The sequence below is a fragment of the Erinaceus europaeus genome, chromosome 8 (genome assembly GCF_950295315.1).
Source record: "Erinaceus europaeus chromosome 8, mEriEur2.1, whole genome shotgun sequence".
In the NCBI taxonomy this organism is placed as follows: domain Eukaryota; kingdom Metazoa; phylum Chordata; class Mammalia; order Eulipotyphla; family Erinaceidae; genus Erinaceus; species Erinaceus europaeus.
The window spans coordinates 99,438,780-99,460,075 of NC_080169.1; the positions used below are offsets into that span (position 1 = coordinate 99,438,780).

At 52.6% G+C, this 21,296-nt stretch overlaps 3 protein-coding genes and 1 long non-coding RNA gene across 9 annotated transcripts in view; 2 read left to right on the forward strand and 2 right to left on the reverse strand.

Annotated features, from left to right (window-relative positions):
* The first annotated feature begins 3,130 nt into the window (after window positions 1-3,130).
* ATP6V1F (ATPase H+ transporting V1 subunit F) lies at window positions 3,131-6,001 on the forward strand. The gene is made up of 2 exons (XM_007526312.3): window positions 3,131-3,349; window positions 5,581-6,001. Exons 1-2 carry the CDS (start codon window positions 3,192-3,194, stop codon window positions 5,780-5,782), a joined length of 360 nt encoding a protein of 119 aa, XP_007526374.1. The 5' UTR covers window positions 3,131-3,191; the 3' UTR covers window positions 5,783-6,001.
* A 203-nt stretch (window positions 6,002-6,204) lies between these two features.
* SPMIP1 (sperm microtubule inner protein 1) lies at window positions 6,205-10,100 on the forward strand. Of its 2 annotated transcripts, none has more exons than XM_007526313.2 (2): window positions 6,205-6,837; window positions 9,846-10,100. In XM_007526313.2, exons 1-2 carry the CDS (start codon window positions 6,411-6,413, stop codon window positions 9,953-9,955), a joined length of 537 nt encoding a protein of 178 aa, XP_007526375.1. In that variant the 5' UTR covers window positions 6,205-6,410; the 3' UTR covers window positions 9,956-10,100. The 2 variants fall into 2 exon arrangements, 1 of the variants encoding a protein (XP_007526375.1); XR_009551217.1 differs by having other exon boundaries at window positions 6,402-6,489; window positions 9,846-9,934.
* Window positions 10,101-10,610: 510 nt separating this feature from the next.
* Window positions 10,611-12,048, reverse strand: LOC132539927 (uncharacterized). Its single transcript, XR_009551218.1, has 3 exons — window positions 11,984-12,048; window positions 10,845-11,648; window positions 10,611-10,761 (listed from the first exon to the last, which is right to left on the reverse strand). It is a non-coding gene; the product is annotated as an uncharacterized LOC132539927 (long non-coding RNA).
* Window positions 12,049-19,782: 7,734 nt separating this feature from the next.
* Window positions 19,783-21,296, reverse strand: part of KCP (kielin cysteine rich BMP regulator) — a 35,544-nt gene continuing 34,030 nt past the window's right edge. For all 5 annotated transcript variants that reach the window (XM_060196533.1, XM_060196535.1, XM_060196534.1 and 2 more), the window contains 2 exons: window positions 20,319-20,625; window positions 19,783-20,200 (listed from right to left, as the gene is read on the reverse strand). In XM_060196533.1, coding sequence (XP_060052516.1) covers window positions 19,944-20,200; window positions 20,319-20,625 — 564 coding nt within the window. In that variant the 3' untranslated portion in view covers window positions 19,783-19,943. The remainder of the gene's footprint in view (window positions 20,201-20,318; window positions 20,626-21,296) is intronic.

Below are 21,296 nucleotides of genomic sequence, written 5' to 3' on the forward strand. Positions count from 1 at the left end.
AGGCAAAAATAAAGAAAGAGAAACAAGAAGAAAAGGAAAGAAAAGAAAATAAATAAAAGAGCAACTGAGTAATGAGAGCAAGGCCAAGAGGTGTTCCACTCAACATTCTAGTGTCATCCTTAGACAGTTCAACCTTTGTGGGTGGACTAGCCAGGAAGGACATAAGCCTTGACTTTGAATCCCTCTCCTCTCTGCCACCTCACTCAGGGGCTATCAGGCTCCTCTCTTCTCTTCTATATACTTCCTCATCACCGTGCTTTATATATATATTTCATTTCTTTTAATGAAAGATACTGAGGGAAAAAATAAGGGGAGATAGAGACGAGAGCGCTGCTCAGTTTTGGTTTATGTTGGTGTGGGGGATTGGACGTCAGAGCCTGAGGCATGAGTCTTTTTGTATAACCATTATGCTGTCTCCCCAACCCCATTCCTTTCCTCCTCTTTGCTCTGAACCCTGCCCATCAAGATTTCTCCATCCAGAACCCCCTTTGGCCATATGTACTACTGTCCCAGCTCCTTACTTTACCTGACACCCCCCACGAAGGTGAACCCCCTAAATACCCAGTCATCAATGCCCGCTGACAGCCAGTTAGTGCTAAGGTAACCACTGATCCAGGGACTTCTATACACTCCTCTTCTCACTCTTCCCGTCCCGAGATGTGAGCATTTCCTTCACAGTTTGCCACCCTCCATCTACCTGTGTGTGGATGTATTAACAGCTGTCCAGCCAGCTCTTCTCCCCGTTATTCCAGGGCCCTGCATGCCGAACATTTGTGACTCTCGGTTATTTAGTCCTAACAGCATGACAAAGAGGGCATATGGAGTATTATTTGGAGACACTAGACCCTGAGAATTTCAGAGAGAAATCCAAAAGCACATCTCCAATAGTTTGACTCAAGTGCGCTCATAACCCAAGGCTAGCAGACACAATGACCACTAGACCAGACAACACAACTGCCTTTCCCAGGCACTCTAACTTATAGACACCAGTGGGATCTGTTTGGAGTCTTTCCCCTTCAATCTGTTCCTCTCACACAGTGCACACTCAGGAGTATTTCTCCTACCCAATTAATGGAACCTCCAGAAACTTCTGAGTCACCTGGGTCATCTCATTACCGCCTCCCCCCCCCCCAAATATATCCAGCTCAAAAGCTGGTTTTGTCCATTCTGCATCTGAATATCTCTTGATCCCATCAGCTTCTCTACATTCCCCGCTGTCACTGCCAGGGTCATGGCCTCCACCAACTCTGACCAGCTGACTGCAATGGCTTCTCCTCCTTTCATCTCCCCCCTACCCACACACATACAACAGGGCTGGTGCTGGGGCTATCTCTAAAACATCAATCTGACAACGCCACTCTCTTGCTTTAAAATCCTCCAGTGGTGTCAGGATAAGTCTTTCCTTGAAAAAAAAAAAAACTTCCAGATTCTTTTTTTTTTTTTTCTTAAAGACTTTATTTTTATTAATGAGAAAGATAGGAGGAGAGAGTGAAAGAGCCAGACATCACTCTGGTACATGTATCTGCCAAGCATTGAACTCTGGACTTCATGTTTTCGAGTCCACTGCTTTATCCATTGTGCCACTGTTGTTTTCGACGGGCTGGCTTCACGGGCGGGTAACAGACGACCAGGGACTCATGGTTGAGCTGTAGGCGGTATCTCTTTATTCATGCAGGACGCAGCGCAATCTATACCAAGCTAAGCTAAAACTAAAAACTACAAACAATCTTGTCCTTATAAATATACTAGCCCAGTAGGGTGGGAACAGGATGCGACGCAGAGAGGGTGGAGAGAAAAGTGACTGGTGAAAATCAGGGTATGACAAGGAGAGGGGGCGGAGCAGGTGAGAATTCTACCACTGAACCACCAATGCCCTGGAGGGAAGGTGGTGCTTGTTAACAGAGGTTATGTAAATAGAATACAGTGGTTATGTAAATAGAATGCAGTGTTAAGCAGGGGGGATTTAAACCAAATGAAACAGAAGGGGTTTTTAGAAGCATACCAACATGCCACCTCCCGGACTGCCAGATTCTTTTTTTTTTTTTTTTAAATATTTCATTTATTCATTTTTTGGATGGAGGCAGAAAGGAACTGAGAAGGAACAAGGAGATATAGAGAAAGAAAAACACCTGTAGCACTGCTTCACCACTGGTGAAGCTTCTCTCCTATAGGTGAGAGTTCCTTGAACACTAGTCCTTGTGCATTGTAACATGCGTTCTCTGCCTGGCCCCAAAACTTCCAGATTCTTTAACTTTTCCTTGAAGGCACGTGGGTTCTCTAGCCTCTGCACACACTGGCTTTTGGTTTGGTTTCGTGTTTTGCTGGGAGCCCCTCTAGTCCTTGTCTCGAGCTCCTTCATCCTGCTGGCAGCCTCCCAGAGCGCCCCTTGTCCTTCTGGGTGAGTCACTCCTGCCGTGTGCTTCCACGCGCTCACACTCTAGCCATCACCACACTGCTTGTTCATTGGAATTGTTATTTCATTAACTAGTTCATCTTTCCATTAGTTAAACAATATGTGCTAACTAGAGCCTGAGAAATAGCTCCATTCTTCTTCTAGCGTTTGCCTTTCTTCCGTAGCCAGTCAACAGCGTCAGGTTGAGCCTGATGTCTGCTTGTTGCTGGCTTTGAAAGTGACTGGGATCCATGTGGATTCAGTCGGCTAGGAAGGATCGTCAGTTTCCCCAATAAATGGGTACTCACGGGATGCACCACGAGAAGGTCGACCCAATGCATCCCAAATAGCTCTATTAAGGTAGTGCGTTGCTTTGTTGTGTGCTGGACTCTGGTTCAAGCTTGGCGTTGAAGGAAGCCTTTGTGCTGTGGTCTCTTTCGCTCTCTGTCTCTATTTAAAATATATCTATTTATTGATATACATAGTTACATATATGCAGACACGAGGTACAGACTCGGACCTTGCTGTGGAGAGTAGGGACTAAGTCTTTGCTCTTTCCAACTGTACTCAGAACGACTGGACGAGCCTATTCGAGCCCGTAGCTCCGCGCGGACTTCTGGGAATCGTAGTCTCAAGCGAACTCCGATTGTGGCGTTTTGCTGAGAATGCGCATGTCCCTCGAGGCGGGGTGGTGAAGCTGCGCATGTCTGAAGGGCGGAGCCGAAACAGCTTTAGCGCTGTGCAGGCGGGGCTTCGGTGACGCGGGGCGTTCCGGGCCGCTCTCTGCCCGGCTGCGAGGATGGCGGGGAGGGGAAAGCTCATTGCGGTGATCGGAGACGAGGACACGGTGACTGGCTTCCTGCTCGGCGGCATAGGGGAGCTGAACAAGAACCGCCACCCTAATTTCCTGGTGGTGGAGAAGGATACCACCGTCAATGAGATCGAAGACACCTTCCGGTACGGTGGCCCGCGAGGCCCGAGCGGGACCCCCTGGCGTCCTCGGGGACCCCGGGGAGCAGGTGGGCTAGGCCGGCTCCGGGCTCCTTGACCCCGGCCTCGCCTCTCGGGAGCCCGTGTCCCCTCGTCCGGAGCGGAGGCCTGCGCGCCCCCATGTTCCCTTTCCGGGTCCGGTGGGATGAGGCCGAGTCCGGTCCACCAGCTCCCCCCGCCCCGCACGTGACGGTGTGTCAGGAAAGGGGAACCGAGCTCGTGACCGGCCCGGCGGCGAGGGGCGTGGGGGGCCCCCGGGCCTGTAGATCCGCTGCCGGCAGCTCGCTTCTTGCGAGCATTCTTGTATTCCCATCTCCCTCGGAGGCTCCCGATCACCCTTTCCGCTGGGGTGCCGGGACTCCGAATGCCGTGACAGATGTGTCAGTAAAGCTCAGAGAAGTTAAGGCATGTTGCAAAGTCACACACACACACCCTCCCTTTCCGAAGAGGCAGAGTCGTGATTCGAACCCAGCCCCAGCCCTTGCTGCCAAGGCCCGCACTGCACCTGCGGCTCTCGTCAGCCAGCTTCAGGCTGTCCCATTGGACTTGGGGACAGCGGGGAGACTGTGTCTGATCCTTTCCTGAGACTCTGCACCTAAAGACCTTCATTTTCCACCCCGTGTCTTGAGTGATAGCTTCCGGGCACAGAGGGGTCCCTTAATCCAGGAGGTGCCCGGGTGGCCTGAGCTAGCAGAGCATGGCAGCTAGGCCCTGATCTTTCCCTCCTCCTTCCCGGCCAAGATTGGGGAGCAAACGTTTCAGACCTGTTTTCCCTTAAAACAGCCCAGCCCTGCGCTGCCGGCCCAGACTGGTTGCCACTGCCCGGGGTGTGTTAGAGCCCGACCTGGGAGGCTGATCTCTAAGCGGATGACTGCTGGTCTCTGAGACTGTACAGTGACCCAAGTTGCCACTGGAGAGGGACAGATATTGCATGGAGGACTTTCCAGGTCCCCACCCAAGAGAGGTCTCAGAGATCAAGACTAAAAAAAGCTGTCCGGGTGCTGGACACAGGGTAGGCACTTGGCGAGAAATGAATGGATGGGTGAAGGCAGCCTGCTTTCCCTCTCTCCAGTTTGCCTCCTATGCCAGATGTCCCTTTTGATCCTTCCCTGGGCTCAACCTCATCAGCACAGACTCTGAGGTCTTTTAGTAGTCTCATTAGCCCTTCTGTACCATTTGATTTCAGTTTTTAAGCTAACATGTTTATGCATATTTGAAATTGGTATTTTAAAGGTCTAAACACAGAAGTCTCACTCCCTTGCCCCTGTCCTCTTCTGCCTCATTACCTTCTTCTCCCACCTTTGTAGGAAACCAGTGAGTTTTATTTTTTTCTTTTATCTTTCTGTACTTTTTTTTTTTTTTTTTAAGAGGATGGTGTGAGGTTGCATCTGGTAGAGCACGACTGTTACCATACATGAGGACTTGGATTCAAGCCCTGGCACCCACCAGTGGAGGGGGGAAAACTTTACTGGTGGTGAAACAGTGCTGCAGTTGTCTCTCTCACCCCATCCCCAATATCTCTGTCTTTATCAAAAGGAGAAAAAGAGTAATTGTCATTGGCAGTGGTGGATTCATTTTCCCTGGTGGGGGAAAAAAGAAAGAGAGCCAGAGTCATTCTGGTCTGTATAATTTCAGGATCTCCTACACGTAAATCCTGGGCTCCACCTACTGCACCATCTCCTGGGCTACTCTTGTTGCCTTCCCCTCACCCCTTTCTGCCACCACCTGGCCCCCAGCTCATATGTGTGTGTGTATATTATATATTTAAATTTTTTTTTTTTTTTTTTTTTTAGGCCAGAGCACTGTTCAACTCTTGCTTATGGTGGTGCTAGGGTTTGAACCTAGGACTTTGGGCATGAAAGTCTCTTTGCAGAACCCCTGTTATCTCCCCCTCCCAGTATTTTAAGATACAGAAACCAAGAGAAACCACAGCACCAAAGTTTCCTTCAGTACAGTGGGGCCAGGCTCGAACCTGTGTCACATATAGGACAGAGTAGTGAACTAAATGAGCTGTCCCAGCCAGCTCAGCCCTTAGCAACTGAGTGAGCTTCATTCTGGACAGAGCAGAGACAGTGAAGCAGAGTGCTTCTCCCCGGGCCCTCTGTGCTCTCTGGCTCAGGCCCACACCCCTCTGCAGGGCACCCAACCCCACCAGCTGGGGGTGTGCTGGCCTGGACACTCCTTCCCTCTCCCCACAGGCAGTTTCTAAACCGGGACGACATTGGCATCATCCTCATCAACCAGTACATCGCTGAGATGGTGCGGCACGCACTGGACGCCCACCAGCGCTCCATCCCAGCCGTGCTGGAGATCCCGTCCAAGGAGCACCCCTACGATGCCACCAAGGACTCCATCCTGCGGAGGGCCAGGGGCATGTTCACCGCTGAAGACCTGCGCTAGCAGGCTCCCCCTGGCCCTGCAGCCCATTAGCCCTTCTTCAGCCTCTGGGCTCCAAGCCCCTGCCTCTCCCCACATGGTTCCTGGGGTGCGGCCATTAAAGCCACAGCTGGTCATGGACCAGAGAGTCTGACTGTCTCCTCTCTCTCCACTGCCTTCTTCCTGTGCTGTTACAGTGTCACTGCTGGTGTTAAATTAAATAAATGTCCTTGCTTCTCTCCATGCTGGGGCTGGTGCTGAGGCAGACATCCATGGGATGAGTCTGGCCAGGTGGGAAAGTGATCATGCCAGAGTCAGATGGGGAAGGCGGTGCCAGAGGCCAGAGTTGTAGAACAGGCCCACAGAATCAAAGAAGCATAGTGCTGGCCCTGGCCCCTGGGGAAGGGACTGGACCCCAAGGGACAGAGGGACACAAAATACAGGAAGCCCTGGAAGCTGTGAGGCTCAGCAGGTCTGGGGTGTTGGGGGAGGTGTGGAAGTCCAAGCCCTGAGCTGTGTGTGAGGTGTACTGGCCCTGTGTGAGGTGAGGCTTGGTTGCCAGGTGACTGTTCCCTGAAGGCCACCTGTGGCCAGAAGGGCTGTGCTCAGCCCTCAGTTGCAGTGCCCAGGCCCAGTCCTGCCCAGGGCCATCATGGCGCGCCATCTCAACATGGACACTGTGCTACAGAACTTCTGGAAGGAAGACTACCTGAGGGAGAAGACGCTCCGCTGTGAGTGGTACCGCAAGTACGGCGCTGCGGTGAAGGCCAAGCAGAAGGCCAAAGCCGCCGCCCGCCTGCCCCTCAAGCTGCCCACTCTGCATCCCCAGTTGCCCCCCTCTCCCCCAGCAGCCCCCAAAACCGCCCTGCCCCCACCACCAGCCCCTACCCCCGCCCCCGAGGTTCCGGTACACACGGAGATGCTCCCTGTCCTCCCTGCCACCCGGGCCCTGCTGTATGAGGGCATCTCCCACGACTTCCAGGGGCGCCACCTCTACCTCAGCACCCGCAAGCTGATCCTCCCAGAGAAGCGCTACCTCTTCCCCATCACCACCAGCTTCACATACGGCTGGCAGCTGGGTGAGCCAGAAACCCCGGGGACACTTGACTTCTGGCACCAGCACACATGCGCACGCTTTCCTGGGTGTTCATTCCACTGGAGTGCCGGGCCCCAAACATGAGAGCAAGGGGCCACTTCCATGATGAAATTAGACAGAGGTGGAGGGTCAGGGGAGCAGGGGCATTTGCTGCTTTAGACTGGCTTGTTGGGGACAGCCTCTTTGTAGTGCTCAGGATTGAGAGCTAAATGGGTCTGGCAGGGGAAGCCAGTGTGTTTGTGTCGGGGAGTGTTAAGCAGGTGAGTGATGCTGATTGACTTTGCTATACTAGGATTAATTAATATTTGTGGGGGGGTTGATAGCTCATTTGGTAAGGCATGTGTCTTAACCAAGCATGGTGCCCAGGTCTGAGGCCAGGCTCCACATGGAAACATCACAACACCAGCATTGGAGGAAGCTCCCTGATGGTGGGGCGGTGCTGTGGTGTCTCTCCCCCTCTGTCTCTCTCTGTTTATTTCTTTGTACCTGAAATAAAAGAAAAGGGGAAAACTGGGAGTCAGGCAGTAGCTCAGCGGGTTAAGTGCAGGTGGTGTAAAGCATAAGGACCGGCATAAGGATCCCGGTTCGAGCCCCCGGCTCCCCACCTGCAGGGGAGTCGCTTCACAAGTGGTGAAGCAGGTCTGCAGGTGTCTTTCTTCTTCTCTGTCTTCCCTCCTCTCTCCATTTCTCTCTGTCCTATCCAACAATGACGACGACATCAACAACAACTACAACAATAAAACAAGGGTGACAACAAAAAGAGGGAATAAATAAATAAATATCTTTAAAAAGGGGGGGATTGGCCCTAGGGGCCAGGAGATAGCCATCCTGGAGAGAACATGTCTTATTGTGAGGGCCTGGCTTAGAGCCCCAACACCAGGGGGATCTCTGTGGATAGTATGGCAGTGCTATGTTTTCATTTATTTATTTATTTATTTTAATGAGAGCTACAGAAAGAAAGGAAAGACATAGGGAAACCAGACCACTGCTCAGCTTTGGCTTATGATGGTGCTGAGAATTGAACCTGGGACCTCAGAGCCTCAGGCATGAAAGTCTTGCAGAACCATTATGCTGTCTCCCTAGCCCTGTGCTATGTTGTCTTTTTCTTTTTAAAAAGAAGGGGCTGGGTGCACCCAGTTGAGCATACATTGCTGTGCACAAGGGTCCAGGTGCAAGCCCCTGATCCCCATTTGTGTGGGGGACACTTCATGAGCGATGAAGCAGGTCTGCAGGTGTCTATCTCTTTCCCTCTCTATCTCCCCCACCCCCTCAATTTTCTCTGTCCTATCAAATAAAATAGAAAGATAAATGGCCACCAGAAACATGCTGGCAGCAAGCCCCAGAAATAACCCTAGTGGGGAAAAAGAAAAAAAAAAGAATAGAAAATCAGGCTGGGTGACCACTCAGCAGTATCACATATGCACTCGTGTCGTGTCATTACCCAACACTATATTTGTTTAAATTATTTTAAAATTAAAAGCACTACTAAGCTCTGGCTTATGGTGGTGCTGGGGATGAACTTGGGACCTCAGAGCCTCAGGCATGGAGTCTTTGCCTTACCATTATGCTGTCTCCCCCGCTCCAGCACTAAAAAAAAAAAAAAGGGTGTGTGTGTGTGTGCCTGTAAGCAGTAGAATCACACATGTATGAGGCCCTGATGCTGGAAGGAAACCAAGAGAAAAATCACACTACTTTGTAGGTAATAACTCTCTCAAGCCAAGAGTAGGCTGTGGCCTTTGTGTTAGGCATCTGTGTCAAGCCAGCATGCTAAGAAGTGACAGTGGCTTGTGCTGGCATGGTTAGCAGCAGAGCCTGAACAGAATCCGATGGTGGGCTGAATGGAGGGAGAGATCACAGATGCAATGCCCAGGTTTGGCTGGAGCTGGTCCTGGACTGGGAGGATGGAGAGGCAGAGCTGGAGGGCATGAGCATGGGTCAGTGTTGTGTGTGCATGCCTGGAGTGTGAGCCAAGCTGAAGATGCCTTTTTTTTTTTTTGCGGGGGGGGGTTATTTCATCAGAATTGAGGTGGGATTGGAGTGCTCACCCAGGCTGACAGAAGAGGGGAGGGAGACAGTATTTTCAAGGACACAGCTGCTCACCCTGCTTCTTTATTTATAAGAGAGAAAGGAAACCCAGAGCATAATTCTGGCACATCTAACATGAGATGCTGGGAATCAAACTAAGAACTTCATGCTTTAGAGTCCAGTGCTTTATCCTCTGTACCACCTCCCAGCCACTGCATCTGCTTTTTCAGTAAGGCTGAGTCAAGGTCTTCAGCTGACAGGGGTGTGGTTTGAGGGTCTAAGAGCAGAAGACTGGGAAGGGAGAGGTGTGTGTGTGTGTGTGTGTGTGTGTGTGTGTGTGTGTGTGTGTGTGGATGTCTGCCTTCAGTTGCTGTGATAAATTTCAAGTGAGTACTCAGTCACTGTGCAAAAAAGATTATTGGGGACAAACTCAATTGAGAATTCACCTTAGAAAGCACCCCAGTTTTCCCAGGGCTCTGATGGGATGTGTGTTGGGGGGGCGAATAAAAGGGATTTTGCAATATGAACAGGGGCAGGTCTTAGCGGGGAGCAAGGATTAGTAGGGAGCCCCATCTCCCCAAAGAGATGGAAACTGTCTCTCTGTGACAAGCAAGGCTGGGAATACAGTGGCCACTTCCTGACCCCACTAACCTGCCATCAGTGTCTATCCAGGCACCTGCCAAGCTCCTTTTACCCAGAGCCCCCCCCCACCAGAAGCACTTATTTTAATTTTATTTTTTTCCACAGCACTGTTCCACTCTGGCTTATGGTTGTGTTGGGGACTGAACTTTAGGCCTTGGAGCTTCAGGCATGAGAATCTCTTTGCATAGTCATTATGCTATTTCGCCTACCCTTATTTCTTCAAGTGGCATGACCAGCCTGGGCAGATTAGTGGGCGGGGGGCACAGGCTCCCGTGCTGTACAGGTCCCCAGGAACGCATTCCCGACTCTGGCATCTGTCCCCAGGCCCCCCGGTGAAGCCAAAGCACGCCACCTGCAAGCTGTGCAGCATCGACTCATTCTTCCGCAAGAACGGCGCCTTTGCCTTCCTGGACTCCCGGGACCTGGCCCTCTAACAGCTTTCCGAGAGCGGCGAGGAAATAACACACTGCCCCCCTGGCGGGGAGATGCCACCGTCGTGTCCGTGTGTCCGACCCCCCAGGAGCAGTAGACCCATGCATGCTCTCCACCTCCAAGACAGCGTTCTTGCTCTTGTCTTAACCCTCATCTCTTGAATCACTCCCCTTGAAATAATAACTCCACAGTGACTGGAGGGTGGGGGTGGGGTGTGGGGACGGTTAGTGCAAGTCTCCAGGTGCAGGCTCCTTGGTGCCAGGGGGCCACAGTAGCTGCTGGAAATCCTGGGTGTTCCTGGGGGACAGAGAAGAATGCCGGGGAAAGGGGGCCTCCCCCGACACCCCCTCCCAAGACATACACATTTGCCATTACACCAGTTTCCTCACCTGGCCCCCAGGGCCCGCAGCCACTCAGTCCTCTCCCGGTACACCTGCTCCAGCTGCTCCCTCAGGGCGTGCCGCTGCCCCGCGGGGTCCTCCTGGGGAGGGAGGTGCAGAACTTTTGAGTGCCCCTCCCCCGATTTTCATCCCCGAGGGGCGCGAAGCGGCCAGCAGGGGGCAGCACCTGGCGGACGGCCCCCCCCCACACACACACACCAGGGGTGTCACTGCAATTTGCACACTTTGAGTGAGGTGCTCCAGGCTGCGCCCAGCTCCCACCCCCTCGGAAAAGTATACTTGTGCCCCCAGTCCTTTGGGAAGAAGGGGGACCTTGCCTGTGTCGGAAGCTGGGCCAGGTTGGGCTGGGGACCCAGGGGGTGAACCCTGCAGTGGCGGTTCTTGGCGATGCGCAGGCGCTCCAGGACCTAGGGGGCCGGGGAGGGAGGCGGTCAGCTGTGCCTCGCTTGCCCTCTCGGCCCACAGCCGCCCCGCCCCGCCCGGCTCGTACCCGGAGCCGCTGCTGCTCGCACTCCTGCCGCCTGCGCCGCCGGGCCGCTCCGTGAAGCTCCAGCAGCCGAAGCAGAGCCGCCTCCTGCTGCTCCGCGCCAGGGCCCGCGCGCCCCCTCCACTCCCTGACCGCCCCTACAAGCCTCGCCCCACCGTCCACCCGCAGACCCCGTGCCTCCCCTACCTCCTGTCCCGTGGGCCCTGGGCTTCCTCCAGCCTCGGGGTCACTTTGCTGCCCCGACGGGGCTGCAGGACCTCCTGAGCTTTGCAGCGTTCGGGCGGGGGCCCCTGGGGCTGAAGGGTGTAGGCTGCCCGCAGGTCTCCGTCAGCTGGTGACCGACTGTCACCATCGATCTCGTCCTGCGTTAGCTGGGTGGGCTCTCCCCGAGGGTGTGGGCTCCCCGTCCCATCCGGCAGCTGCACCTGCTGCTCTCTGAGGGTGACCGTCCCTGGGATCCCTTTCCTTCAACAGCTCGGCTGGTGAGCATCGTGTAAGGGGCTCCTGGCACTTTGGGCGGTTTCCAGCCTGACTTGGAGCAACATCCTTGTTCTTACTGTCGGGGGGCTCCTCTTTCTGTTCCTGGGGCGCTGGCTGTTGCTCATGAATTACCACCCTCAACAGTCTAGCAAGTTCTGTTCTATCCTGGAGCAGGCGCCAGCCTAGCATGGCTGGGGGATCTGGGGGTTCTGGCAAGCCCAGGACAGGTTGGACTGAGCGCTCTGGGGATCCCTGGGCTGATGAGCTCCTCCATGGTGGTCCAGGCTGGGCCTTCCTAGTGGTGGGCTCTTCCCTCTGGGTGAGGTGCTAGAGAGGAAGAGTACTTTGTCCCGAGCTTGGGAGAAGATCCCCCCACCCCCAGCCTGGAGACCTTACTGAATGCTCCATGGTACCCCTTTGTGATTTCTGAGCTGAATCGTGGTGGGTCACTCCTTCCCTCTGGCTGTAGGAGGTAGCCCTTCTCACCCCAGTAGCTTCCTCCAGGGTAGACCCACCCTTCCTCTCTTCCTCCAATCTGAGAGGGTCCTTTGCCCTTGAACTCTGGGCTGATGGTGGTGCTGAGAATTGAACCTGGGGCCTTGGATTCTCAGGCATGAGTCTTTATGCAGAACCATCATTCTGTTTCCCTTGGACACTTTTACCTTGAACTTGGAGCTTCCTGTTTCCTGAAAGCTGCTGCTGCTGGCACTCAATCCTTGCAAACCTGAGTGAGAAAGATCAGTTGGGGGGGGGGGGTGGAGGAGGCCCTCTGCACATGTGCCAGTCTTTTGCATACAGTTCCCCTATGTTCCACCCAAACCAAGTAACCCTGGGCAGCCCAGATGCCTGGGGTGGGGGGGGGGGTGCCCTAAGGGCTGGAACTTCAAGGCTGCACCCAACCCTGTTTTCTCCCAACCTTGATGGACACACACACACACACACATCTCTGTCCTCCAAACTATCAGATGATATCTGGTCATGGGGAGGGCCTGGTTGCTGGTCTCACAATGCAGCCCCCCCGCACCAGTCCCTTTCATGGGCCCAGGAGGTGGCACAATGGATAAAGCATTGGGCTGTCCAGCGTGAGGTCCTGAGTTCAATCCCTATGTGCCAGAGTGAAAGTGTAATATTCTCTCTCCTCTCTCTCTCTCTCTCATAAAGGGAGAAAAAAGAAAAAGAGAGAAAGAAGGCCCACTGCACACAGCTTCCGCTATTAGGGAAACTTCTCTTTAGCGCCCCTTTGGTTTCAGGTGGCAAAATTACACCATCTGAAAGGAATTTTGAGGGCAGAACCAGCCTGAAAACTGCAGTCTTCAGAACCAACAAAAGGAATCTAAAAAGAGAGACTCACTGTGGCAGCTGTGCAGGAGGGAGAGTACCTTGCATCTCTAAACCAAGTGACAAGCACTTGCATTTGAAAGATCTGAGATAAGATATTCACAAGGATACTCTTTCTTCATGGAGCACAGCAGCAGGACTATTCATAATAGCAGGAGCAGGGGGTGTGAGCTGTGAAAATCTATTTTGGGGAGAGTCTCTGAACAAAGGAATTTTGCCAAGACCCCCACATTTGTGGCTGGGTGGGTAGCACACAGGATTTGCATGTCTAAAGCTCTGGCTTCAATTCTTAGCAGCGCTCCAGTCAGTTCATCATAAAGTAAAGTAATAAAACTAGCAGCCACACCCACAAGAGATGACCACACTCTTAGAATAATTAACACAAAATGCAAGGTGACCTCTCCAATTCTGATCCACTGTCTCACTTGTTTCTCTAATAATGATGTCATGAGGTCACTGTATTCACAAGAGACCAGAGATTTCTAAAACACAACTTTATAGATTTAAAAAAAAAAAAAAAAAAGGCTGAGGCCTGGGAAGTGATGCGGTGGATCAAGCCTTGGGCGCCTAAGCTTGAGGTCCTGAGATTGATCCCTGGCATCACATGTGCCAGGGTGATGCTTTGGTTTTCTCTCTTTCTCACCAGTCAGTAAATCTTTAAAAGGAGGAGGAGGAGGGGCTGGGCAGTGGCACACCCAGTTGAGCGCACATCTTACTATGTGCAAAGACCCAGTCCCTCCCTCTTCTCTCTCACTCTCCTTTCTCAATTTCTCTATTAAATGAGAGAGAGAAAGAGAGGGTGGGAGAGAGAGAGAGAGAGAGAGAGAGAGAGAATATGCCCACCCCCCAGGAGCAGTGAGTTCATAGTGCAGACATCAAGTTCCAGGGATGACTTTGGTAGCATTTAGAAAGAAAAGTGGCCTGGGAGGTGGCACAGTGATAAAGCTTTGGATTCTCAAGCATGAGGTCCTGAGTTCAATCCCTGGCAGCACATGTACCAGAGTGATACTGGTTCTTCCTATCTTTCTCATTAATAAATAAAATCCTAAAAAAGAAAGAAAGAGGGGCTGGGAAGTGTTGTACCTGGTTGAGCACACATATTAAAGTGTGCAAGGACCAACGTTCAAGCACCCAGTCTCTACCTGCAGGGGTGGGGAAGAAATTTCAGAAGTGGTGTAGCAGTGCTGCAGGTCTCTCTCTCCCTCTCTCTCTCTCCCCTCTTTCTCTCTCTTTCTCTTTCCCTATCTCCTTCTTCACTGTCAACTTCTTTCTGTCTATAAATATTTGAATACGTAAATATATGAATAAATATTTAAAAGAGAGAACGTGATCACTGGCACTTTTTCGCTCCAGTGTCGGATGGCACAATGAAGAACTCCTGGCTGAGCTAGGCTGATGTTTCAGATGTTTCACACACTGTTGGTGAGTCTGCTTCATTGTGATGAACTCACAGCCACCACTGTACTGAGTCCCAGTGCTCTGTGACTGTCACTCCCTGTCTCGTGCCCCTGTGCCCAGAGTGAAGATGCCAAGGACATAAAGGGCTGTGGATATGTCTCCTCCTTAAATAGAAAACATAAGCATAATTTAAACATCACTAAAGAAGGGCCAGGACATAGCTCACTTAGTGGCGATCACACTTAACCATGCACAGGGACCTGGGTTCAATCCCTGTCCACCACCTGGGAGCACCTGCACAGAGCCATGCTGTTTCTCCTTCCTTCCTGTCTCTTTGACCTTTCTCTTTTCAATTTATATTTTATTCATTTTGGATAGAGACAGAGAAATTGAGAGGGAAGGGGGAGATAGAGACCTTCAGCACTGCTTCACCATTCATGAAGCTTCCCCCACAGGTGGGGAATGGGGGCTTGAACTTGGGGCCTTGTGCATAGTAATGTGTGCGCACAACCAGTCACACCACTGCGCCAGATCCCCTCCCATCTTTCACCCTTTAGCTAAAAAAGAAAACAAAACTCCGGGAGTCAGGCAGTAGCACAGCGGGTTAAGTGCAGGTGGCACAAAGCACAAGGACCGGTGGAAGGATCCTGGTTTGAGCCCCCGGCTCCCCACCTGCAGGGGAGTCGCTTCACAGGCGGTGAAGCAGGTCTGCAGGTGTCTATCTTTCTCTCCCCCTCTCTGTCTTCCCCTCCTCTCTCCATTTCTGTCCTAACAACAACGTCAGTAACTACAACAATAAAACAAGGGCAACAAAAGGGAATAAATAAAGTGGATCTTTTAAAACAAAACAAAACTCCACTGGGAGCAATGGAATCATGCAGACGCAGAGCACCTGTGATAACTCTGATAGCAAAACAAGCAACAACAAAAACAAAAAGTGTGGCACTAGGGGGCTAGTGCAGCAGTAAAGCACCGGACTTGTATGCTGAGCCCCTGGAGGGTGCAGGTTCAATCCCTGGCACCACTGTATGCAGAGATAAGTGCTGCTCTGGTCTCACTCATTAAAATAAATGATTTTTTAAAAAAAATTATCTTTATTTATTGGATAGAGACAGTCAGAAATTGAGAGGGAAAGGGAAGATAGGGAGGAAGACACCTGCAACACTGCTTCACCACTTTCAAAACTTTCCCTCTGCAGGTGGGGACCGGGGGCTCAAACCCTGGTCCTTGTGCACTGTAACATGTGTGCTCAACCAGGTGTACCACCACCCAGCCCCCCCAAATAAATTATTTTTAAAAGTCAAAATAACTTAGTAGATTGATACAGACAAATCAATAGTGAAGGGGGAGAGACACCTGTAGCACTGCTTCATTTCTCATGAAGCTTCTCCTCTGCAGGTGGGGACTGGGGGCCTGAACCATGGTCCTTGCACATTACAATACATGTACTCTATGAAGTGCACCACCTCGCAGCCCTCTAAACTATTTTTTAAAATAAAAGCAGAGATGGACAGAAATCTTGGGACTTGTTTGCCAGTGCCCAGTCTAGTCTGCCCACCCCCACCTGGCTCCTGTGTGGACACCGCTGCCAGCGTACCAGCTGTGGGCTCTGCTGTCCTGCTCTCCCTCCTCCGCTCTGCATCACTCCCAGCTCCCCTCATATTTGGAGCTGATGCCGAGGTCCGCGCCAGCCCCCTGTAGAACAAAGGCTAGGCCTCAGAGGCAAGTCTTGTGGGGGGTATGGGCTCCTCATTAATCTCCCCAACCCCAGCTGACTGCTCAGCCCCCCACTCCCAGCCTACTTTGTGTGGGGAGAGGGTGGGAGACTACTCTTTCAGGGATGGACCATGAGGTATTATGGGTACAACTGAATGAGAGACCCAGGAGGAATATGGGATAGAGGAGATGCTGGGCAGGACAGTGACACAAAACAGGAAGTGTCCTCTGCTTGGTCTATTTTCAAGGCAACACAGAATTCCCTGGGGGAGAGGGGAGATTCACCTTGTGGGAGACTGATGATTCTGGCTCAGAGATTCTGCAACTTTGGGTGACCAGCAGAACCTGAAACTCTGGAAGGGTTGGGGGAGTACCCTAGTGCACAAGGCATCATCACCCCTTGGGGTAGTTCCTAAGACAGCCCACTGTGACCCCTCCTCCTCATTTCCAGGCCCTGGTGTCACCTGTACATGATGGAGTTTGGGAACAAATTCCTCCATCCCACTGTGAGCCTTAAGATGAAAATGCTGCCCTTGGCCAGTGATAAAAACTGGCTCTTTCCTTAGTGTTACAGAGGATGCTCAGTGTGTCCTCTCTTTCTTTCTTTCTTTCTTTCTCTCTCTCTCTCTCTCTCTCTCTCACACACACACACACACACACACACACACCTCTGGTTAATATAAAGGCTTCTGGGCATCGCTACAGCTGATTAGAGCAGCAAAGTCATTCCTTGTAGATTGACAACAGCTGTCTAAACAGAAGTAGCAGGACTGGGAGCCAGGCTGGGCGCTCAGCCGTCCCCCTGGGTCCTCAGCCCTCCAAGAAAGTTCTATCCCTTCTACACTCTTTAGCTGAGGGAACAGAGGCTTCCCCATCCAGAGGGAGTGTAAGGAAAGATTTGAACTCCGATCCCTCTGTTATATGTGCAGAGTGCACACCCAATGTCAACCCCTCAACCCACCCAACCTTTGGCCACGTCCCTACTCACCTGGTTCCTCAGATACTCAGAGGCCCCCCCTGCGCTTCCACGGGGTTCCCCAAGCTGGTTCCACGGGTACCAGGCGGGGCCCCTTAGACCACAGAACTGGACCTGTGGGGGCCAGAAGAGGCCCAGCCCTGCCCCAGTCAGCAGTTCCAAGTCCCACAGCAGCTGCAGAGAGATAGAGGTACGGGGGCATGAGCAGGCACCCCTGCCCTCTGCCACAGCCCCTCAGCCAGGGCCCTACCTGCTCCTGGGCTCGCCGGCCCTGCTCCATCGTCAGCAGCACGGAGGGCAGCTGCAAGCCTGAGGGACAGGCCTGGCCCTCCTCTTGTACCTGGAGTGTGCAGGGCAAGGTGGAATCAGACCTCCGCTGCCTGCCTGCCCCATCAGGTGTTGCCCAGCCTTCCTCACCTGCTGCATCGCTGCCCAGAGCTGGCTGGAGCCTGCTGGGTGCCCGAAAAGGTGTTGGTACAGTGCCAAGGCCTGCTCAAGGCTCCAGAGGAGCCGTGGGTCTCTAGAGGAGGCTGCCTGCGCCATGGGGAGAGGGGCCAGAGCTGGTGGCTCTGTTGTCCTTTCTCTACCACTGGGAGACCAGGATCGGGAAGGGCTCAGTGGCTCCTGAGCTCAATAATGCAAAGCCTGACACCCAAGTCGGTGCCTGGCACCCAGCCCAATTCCAGAGTAATGTCGGGCTGACTGCAGCAAGGGTAGCCTAGCTGGTGACAGTGTGGTGTGAGAAGTCTGCCTGTGGCACTTGCAGCCGCATCTTACAGCTCCAAGACAGCAGCTTCACAGGATCCCTCCTCACAGCTGCCCCAGGTTAAAAAAAACTGCCCCACTCACCCTCACTTTATAGAGAAAACCAGAGCCCACATTCTAACCACCGTGGTGAGGGCACCCTCATCTGGAGGCAGACAGCCACATTACAAACAGGCTCTGAGCGTCTGGCGCTGGAGGGTCAGAAAAAATATGAGGGGCCTGTCGGGATTAGTTTCCAGTGTGGCAAGGTGGCTCACTGGGTAAGAACAGGGCTTGGGTTGAGCCCCAGGCCACCACAGTGGCTGCAGCTGGAGAAGCTTCAGGAGTGGGGGAGACAAAGTTGTGCTTCTGCAAAAGACTTCCATTGTGAGGCTCTGTGTTGTATGTGGTGCAGCCCGGCAGCTCTGAAGTCCCAAGGTTCAATCCCGGGGACCACTGTAAGCCAGGGCTGAAAAGTGTTCCTGCTAAAAATAAACAGGTGTGTGTGTGTGTGTGTGTGTGTGTGTGTGTGTGTGTGTGTGTGTGTGTCACAGTAGATAAAGACATGAGGTTCTGAGTTTGATCCCCAGTATGACATGTGCCAGTGATGCTCTGGTTCTCTCTCCCTCTCTCTGATAAATAAAAAACACTGAGAAGGGTAAGGTTCATGAGTGATGTCTTTCTCTTTCTAATTTTATTCATTTTATTGGATGGAGAGAAATTGAGAGGGGAGTGGGAGGGAGAGACACCTGTCAGCCCTGCTTCACTGCTTGTGAAGCTTTCCCCCTGCAAGTGGGGACCAGGAGCTTGAATCCAGCTTGAATCCACACTGTAACGGGTGCACTTAACCAGGTATGCCACCACCTGGCCCTGAGTGATGTCTCTTTCCCTCTATATCTTTCTCTGTCTCTCACCCTCTAGAAGAAAGGGGAAGGAAGGAAGGAAGGAAGGAAGGAAGGAAGGAAGGAAGGAAGGAAAGAAGGAAAGAGCTTCTCCCCATTCTCACTCCCAATCTTTTAGCCACAGTTCCTAAAACACCTAGGTCACATAGCTGGTAGGTGGCAAAGGGAACTCAAAACTCTCTTTCTGAAAAAGGGACTTTTCCTTCGTTTTTTTCTTTTCTTTCTTTCCACTTTTATTTATTCTGAAAGACAGAGAAACTGAAAGAAGGGCTGAGAGGAAGGTGAGTGAGAGAGACCTGCAGCATTGTTTCACCACTCAGAAAGCTTCCCCTGCAGACAAGGACCAGGGGCTTGAACATAGGTCCTTGCACACTGTAATTTGTGTACTCTGCCAGGTGCACCCATGAGGTAGTGCAATGGATAAGACATTTGTACTGTCAAACAGAGCCCTGAGTTTAATCCCCAGCACCACATGTTCCAGAATGATGCTCTGGCTCTCTCAGGTGGGGAGCAGGGGCTCAAACGCATGTCCATGCACACGGTAATTTGTATGCTCAATGGGGTGTGCTATCACCTGACCTCAATAAATATTTTTAAATATTTTTATTTATTTATCCTACAGAGACAGAGAGAAATCAAAAAGGAAGAGGGAGAAAGACATTTTCAGCACTGCTTCACTGCTCATGAAGCTTCTCCCCTGCAGGTGGGGACTGGCGGACTGAACCCAAGTCCTTGTGCATTCTAACATGTGTGCTCCAGTGGGTGTGCCACTGCCTAACTCCAGTACATATTTTTTGAAAAAGGAATTTTTCAAATAATTTTCCCAGATCCATGTCTTCCCTCTGCAAGTTATGGGGTGCCTCCTACCCTCTCGGGGTAGGTGTGGCTTGAAAGGTTCAGGCAGACACACATGTGTGGTCCACAGTCATTGGGAGTCTCAGGCATGCACAGGTGTCCATCTGTCCACACACTCTAGCGTTGCTCCTGCCCACCCCTTCCCAGCAAAGGCGTCAGTCACCTTGTGTCACCTGGCAACACTGGACAACCCCCAAACCCAGAGGGGAGGACATGCCATGTGGGGTCCTGTTCTGTGGTCCCCAACCCCTGCAGAGTTCCAAGTGGTTCCACAGGGGGGTCCCCCAAGGCCCAGTGTAGCCCGCCTGCTGTAATGTGGGCACAGGGCTGGGACCAGGACATCTGAGTCCTCTTGCTAGGGCCTTCCAGGTGGGGGAGGAGGGGAGCAGGTGAAAGGAGTGAGCAAGGCTCAGGCCTCTGTCCCCTTTCTGACTCTGGGGACACAGCCACCTCTGAGGTGCACATTCCAAGCAGTCTGGGGTGGGGGGTGACAGCACAAGCTCAGGAAGGAATACACAGACACGCAGAGTGGGGAGGCCCTCCTGAGTTTACTGTTCCTTGCTCAACACAGTTGGAGTCTGAAACTCGAACCCAGGCTCCTAGCTCCCAGCTGGAACTTTCTCCACAGTTCAGGCCAGACAGGGAGCCAGTTGTTCTCCAATGGGGCCTGACAGGCTCTGCCATGGTCTCAGCTTACAGTGGCCCCTGGGGCTCCTGGCTGGGGCTGGGGGGCTGCTCCCCTGTCAGCACGACTGGGGGGCAGGCCTCAGGAGCAATGCAGTGGGCCTCATGCTCCACCAGACCAGCGGGGCACTGGCAGCCGGGCACGCAGGGGCTCACGCAGTGCGCTGCCAGCTCCCCCGGGGGCAGGTGCAGGTTGAAGCAGGTGCGGGGACAGGGAGGGCCACACTCGTCGAATATGAAGCCACGGTCCAGCGGGCAGCCCAACACTGCAGCAGAGAGCGTGGCAAGTCCAGGGCCCCCCCAGCACCCCTCCAGGGCCAGGCTCCCAGCCCCACCCCGGCCACACCCCCTCACAAAACCCCTCCCCAGGCACCATCCCCTCACCGCAGAGTGTGGGGCCCCGCCAGGCGGGTGTAACCCCTGCCTGGCGACAATGGCTGGCATAGGCTTCCAGGGAATCACACAGACAGGCGGCAGAGGAGGAGCCGGGGCCACAGGCACAAAGGTCATACACGCAGGCAGCGAAGAAAGGCTCTGGTGGCACTAGGGCGTGGCAGCGGCTGAATGCACGGGACTTCAGCACCCTGCAGCGGGCATTTGCCTCCCGCCGGGCTCGGTAGCCTGCCACTCGGCATGGGTCCACCTCCAGGCCCTTGGAGCAGGGGCGGCCAGGTCCCGGCCCCTCGGGAACCTAGGTGGCAATATCAAAGTGAAGGTGACAGATCAGAAGTCAAAACACTAAGCAGAACTAGGACTGGAGTTGGTGTATTGCACCAAAGTAAAAGACTCTGGGGTGGGGGTGGGGGGGAAGTACAGGTCCTGGAAAAGGATGACAGAGGACCTAGTGGGGGTTGTATTGTTCTGTGGAAAACTGAGAAATGTTATGCATGTACAAACTACTCTATTTACTGTCAACTGTAAAACATTAATCCCCCAATAAAGAAATTAAAAAAAAAGGGTTATAATAATATAAAAAGAAAGGGAAAAGAAAAGCCTCTCTGGGGTGGGTGAGGGGGAGGGTTCAGCTCCTGGAACATGATGACAAAGGACCTAGTGGGGGTTGTATTGTTATATGGAAAACTAAGAAATGTTATTCATGGACAAATTATTGTCTTTACTGTCGACTGTAAAACATTAATCCCCCAATAAAAAATTTTAAATAAATAAAGAAAGTGGAGGTGACAGCATTTGGGGACAGCCGAGCTTCCAGGGCTGTTTATCCAAGCATGTTCTAGCCAGTACTCTGTTTTCAAATCAAACCTCCCAGAGAGGGCCTAAACGAAAGCTGCAACTACTTTTCACAGCCGGGTGGTGGCTCACCTACTAGAGTGCAAATATCAGGGTGCACAATGACCCAGGTTC